Source organism: Juglans microcarpa x Juglans regia, chromosome 2S (genome assembly GCF_004785595.1).
Source record: "Juglans microcarpa x Juglans regia isolate MS1-56 chromosome 2S, Jm3101_v1.0, whole genome shotgun sequence".
NCBI classification, from domain to species: Eukaryota; Viridiplantae; Streptophyta; class Magnoliopsida; order Fagales; family Juglandaceae; genus Juglans; species Juglans microcarpa x Juglans regia.
In genome coordinates, this window is record NC_054597.1 from 4,213,117 (window position 1) to 4,218,512 (window position 5,396).

General features: G+C 35.1%; 1 protein-coding gene across 1 annotated transcript; it reads right to left on the reverse strand.

The window, feature by feature from the left end:
* Positions 1-1,922: 1,922 nt before the first annotated feature.
* LOC121252255 (GDSL esterase/lipase 7-like) lies at positions 1,923-4,228 on the reverse strand. Its single transcript, XM_041151811.1, has 5 exons — positions 3,923-4,228; positions 3,665-3,786; positions 3,261-3,527; positions 2,438-2,693; positions 1,923-2,327 (listed from the first exon to the last, which is right to left on the reverse strand). Exons 1-5 carry the CDS (start codon positions 4,164-4,166, stop codon positions 2,116-2,118), a joined length of 1,101 nt encoding a protein of 366 aa, XP_041007745.1. The 5' UTR covers positions 4,167-4,228; the 3' UTR covers positions 1,923-2,115.
* Between the last annotated feature and the right edge of the window lie 1,168 nt (positions 4,229-5,396).

Consider the following 5,396-nt stretch of genomic DNA (forward strand, 5'->3'; position numbering starts at 1 on the left):
TTGTGGGGTAAAAGTGATATTGCTCCTAAGAAGCACAAAGCATCTGGCTTTGTGGCTTTCACAGCTGATTATCATGGGCCGAAACGCCACCCTCCAAAACATAATTGAAAAGCATCAAAACTTTAATTTTACGCTTCCTTGCTTTGTCTTAAATATTTAGTCCGGTCCTGATGAAAATATATGTATCATGGAGTGTAATACTTGTATGTAATCGAAAAATTATGATGTTTTGTTTCGATGCTTGCAAAGGTCTTTGTTGAGGTCACGAAACACTACTTTATTCTTTACAATCTATTGATGATTGCGGGAGATAAGGCGAAACTTCCTCGTTCGTTATGAATATTTGTTGTCTGAATGCATGCAGGAGATCAGGACAGTAACGCTTCAGATAATTCTCCTGGTGGTCTTTCACAAGATAAACTGAATGATCAGGTCTCTTCCTGTCTCTCTCTCTCTTTCATCACTTATATTCCGTAGAAACATTTATTCCAGCTAATATGAAGAAAAGCAAAACTTGTGCACGTACGTTGCAGTCAATGCAAAAAACCCAAACTGTACTCCACTTTTTTGGATCTGCATTTCTTTTATTAATAAACCTAGCTAGCTATGGTCTTGCAAATTATGAACATGTTATATATATTAATTCGCTAAACAGCTAGCATGCAGTTATCATATATATGTTTATAATCCGAGTTTAGTATTTCACTCTTATGGCGTTATTTAATTTATTTCATGCACGTTCACATGACCAGAATAATATGAACATGCTAAGGCCAAAGTCATCGAAGTCTGCTAGCTTGGGAATTCCTAGGAGTACTATCAAGCCAGCCCAATTTCCAAACACGAACCGAGATCAGCAGTACTATCGAGACTCCAAGGCAGTGTCAAACAAAGCTGCCAGCTTGGGGAGTTCCTCGAGGTCTTACAAAACAGTCTCTGATCATCAAGAAATATATGATACTTCTCTGCAGATCAGAGATGAAACCCAGAGACTTCTTGAGGCAACCAAAGAGATTGTGAACCTGATGCACAAGGATTATGGGAAAATGGCTCGACGTAAGCCACCCACAAACAATCACGACCCTTGGCGGCATTAAGTAAAATGGAAATTAAACGCGCTCTATGCAGATCGACAGGTTTAATTAGGCACACAATTTTGCCCAAGACGTAGTTATATAGGTACCATCTTTTATCTTTATTTTGTTTTTTGTTTTTTGATGGATCAAAAGGGCTTAAGCTAGCTCGCAGTAGTAGTAGTAATGTTTTTTGTTTCTCAGACAAGTCAGAATTAAGTAGGACACATATAAAAGTGCTGTACGTACGTACATCAAGTGTGCTGCTTAAGCCTTTTAATTGGTAGATGATCACTAGCTAGTTTTGTGAAGTGATATATATATTATATTAATATAATAATGGTATTAATTTAATCATGTTTATTTTTAGTGTAGTAGTTTCATGGTGATCAGCTCTAAAAGACTAAAACTATATATATATATATATATACTAGTTTTGAATCCAAATTATATGAATTAATAGAATCACCGTCATTAATCAATTCTCCTCCTAATTAATTAAAGTTCCATTTTTTTTCCTCTCCCATATATGAATCGATCACACACACGAGTCATACTTAATCTTGTAACACTAATTCAATTATTAAAAGAGGAGTTAAATATTCCTAGCTACCCAGCCAGCTATAGCCTAGTTTCGACTTTTATACGATATTCCATTAAAAAAAAAGAATGTGATTTCAACGATCGATTTGTAAGTTTCCTGGCATGACATGATGATCATAATTAAGACATTCCCGCCTCGATTTGTAAGTTTTCCTGGCATAACATGATGATCATTATATATAATATCACATTAATTCCTGCCCATCGGTCAAACTAGTATCATGTCGTCGGGGGTGGGTCAAGTATAACATGCGCGCAGCAACTGAATTACTAGCTAGCTATCACATTCATACATAAAATTCCTTTAATTTTACTAAAATTTACGTTCTTGTAAAGGCCATCTCTGATCAACTTATCTATAGCTAGCTAGCAACAATATTGCTGACGTGATTTATATATATATATATATATATATCATAAAATGTGTACACGCAGTACTTTACATTCGCACGAGCTCCTTGATGTTGAATGGGGAGCAAATTGAGTCATTGAAGCATCGTGTTGCTATGAGAGAATACGCGGCTTCTGTAAGATGAAAGGCATCCCAAAAGAAGTTTTTATAGGCATGAAGGCAGGGAGTTATAAATGGAATGCACCCAGAAGTCCCATTTGCCCACGTAGTACAACATGGGGAGTTCGAGTCCTCTAAGCCTGTATATACGTGTTATTTATTTGAACCAAAATAACTATTAAAAGAAGATCAAGGGAAAGAGAGCGTTACAAAACCTTTATATGTTAATAAGAGAGAGAGTGTGTGTTACCATATTTAGAAGGATTTATGATTGCATCATAGCCAAGAAAATTAGCTTGGGCAAGGATAAAGGTGGAGCCATGGAGAGTGGATGTAAGATTGTTGAGAAACGCTGGGAGTCTCTGATTAAAAAATGACACAATCTGATTTGTTTCTTCCACACATTGCCCGGCGTTGTGCTTCTTTTTCCTTGTAATTGATGGGATGCATCCAATGGGGCCGATTTCAAACATGATTATCTTCCTGCCTCCTAAATTATATAATCTCTGCGCGCGGCCGGGAACATATATATATATATATATATATATATATGCACGGAAAATAATTAGGTGAAACTGAAAGATTTTTTTTTTTTTTTTACATGTGAAAGATATTATATATATAGGACAGGATATATATATATATATGGTAATTAATTAATTAGTCTGATGCTAAAACGTAAAATCTTTCAAAAAAAAAAATGGCACCAAAATTATGATTTGATAAAGTATAGTACTAGGAAGCCAGCAAACTCAAAATTACGTACGTACGTACAAGGCGATCGATCGGCTTGTAGATATTTTATTTTTTTTAAAAAAAATATCACTCCCTAGCAATACAAAAACCGCTTTGCCCTGCTGGTTAAACTAAACTAATGTATTTATATGTTGAGATGGGTTGAATTAAATTGTGAATATTAATATTTTGGGAGCCTCATTAAGATGAGTTTAACTTCTTTAAATTAATATATGTTTAACTTTTTAAATTGAAATGTATAAAATAAATTGAGATGAATTTAACTTTTTTACGTAAGTATCTCTTTTTTAAGTGCTGAGAGATAAAAAGATAATTACTTGAAAAACCTTGCCGAGTGTATCCACGAGGAACTGAGCGAAGGGTTGAGGAGGGTAACGCTTGCTTGTATCGTACACGTTAGGTTCAAGGTAGTTATTGAGGTAGTCATTGCTTCCCACAGAGAATATAAATATGGACTTAGACAAGTAATCTGAGAGCTCATTCGAGCTCATGTTGAAATATTGCATGCATGCATGCCTTTCTAATCCTGACTTGACCGTCCTCTCGAACAGATTTATCTGTTCATTTAAATTCAAGCATTTTCCCTGCAAACAACCATCATCATGGATTAATGATAAAGCTTGCATGAGGGTGATCTTAAAATATGACGAATAATCAAACATAAGCATATAAGAAAGTGTGTGACAAGACAACAAATGATCAGTAATAATCTCTTACGTACATATAGGTTTCCAGTTTCAGGAAGAATGCCACAGGACCCAGAAGCATAGTTCAAACCTGTCAGTGGTGTTGTTCTCCGTATACTCATGAATGGTGGAGAATAAGGTAGCCCTAGAAACTCAGCTAAAAGGCAAGGGAAGATAAAAAAAAAAGAGTTTGTCAAATGCCTTGAACAGTGATATTTATAACCAGAACGAACGTTTCATTCTCTCTCTCTCTCTCTCTCTCTCTCTAAAGTCACAGAGATGTACTAGAATACCTATAAAATCTGCAATTGTTTTGCCATTGGTGAATCTTCCAGTAACTCCTTTGGCAAAGTTGATACCATAGGGGAGGTAATCTGCCTTGGCAACGGTGGGCAACAAATTGTTATTGCCGCTATCGAACAAGGAATCTCCAAAAACATACAAAGCTGGTGCCAATGGCAGACTCTGGATCATAGCTGCAGGAAGAACATGAAGGAAGAAAATGAAAGACATCGAAATTATCATAATTGTCGACATTCCTAGTACTGGAAAGAATGTGTGTTGTTCGTAAAGTGAAAGATTAATGAAGATCAATGTGTTTGGATGAAATAGGCAAATCAGGATCAGTACCTGTATGTATATATATATATATAGATATAGAGAGAGAGAGAGAGAGAGAGAGAGAGAGAGAGAGAGAGAGAGAGAGAGAGAGAGAGAGAGAACAATTTTTGTTTAAATTGATGATCCCAGAAAGGAAGGGAGCAGTCACATGAAGATCACCGGGGAGGAAGGTGGTGGAAACAGTGGGTCATGTAATGAGACATCCACATACACGCAACCGAAATATACGGAGGTTGGTTACCTCTTTTTGACAGAAAAAATGGATAAAATTAAGAAGCGTTACTTGATATTACACAAGTAACTTATAAATTACTTGATTTTCGGGGTGAAAATTTTTATTTATCATCGTTCTCCTAACATTTATTGAGGTGAAATTAAATGATTAATTCATAAATAAAACATAACATGATTTATAATAATAATAATAATAAAAAAAAACAATTGAGCGGTGCTACTCTGCTGTTTAAGTAGCACTACTCTATTTGACCGCTAGGCTATTTTGGTTTTTTTTTCTCACTTTTTTAGTATTTTTTTAATATATTTAAATATTTTTTTAAAAAAAATATTAATACATTAAAAATTAATTTTTTAATTATTAAATAAATAAATACACAAACGGTCCAATTGAACGGATAAAGTAAGAGGACAAACTAACATTTTTCAAAACGATTACTCTTTGGAACGAAAATTCCTATATTGTGAATTTAACGGCAGTCAATACTGTTTTGACACATCAGACCATAATAAACTCTTGTACTGCATCACAGCATATCAAAATCAAAACTCCCTCCTCACCCGTGTATGTGTTTCCCTTTTGTGAATACAGACCACACTTCGCACCGACCCAACCACCGCACGACGTATGGCCGTCACACTGGCATAGAAGCTCCAAACCAGCCCGGTGCAAAATCCTATTTTGGTTGGCATAAAACAAAACTCTGGTGTGACGGGCATCCAAGATTAATCTATAGAAAAACTCATTTTCTCTTCATAAAAGACTTAATAAGAAAAGTAAGATAACTCCTTATAAAAATTAAGATGAGTTTATTTTTAAGCTGCGGACTTCTCAGCATAATTCTTGATTTGAAACTCTTTATCCTGTGGACTTGAAACTCCCCCTCTGAAATTTATAATTTTTTTCTCACT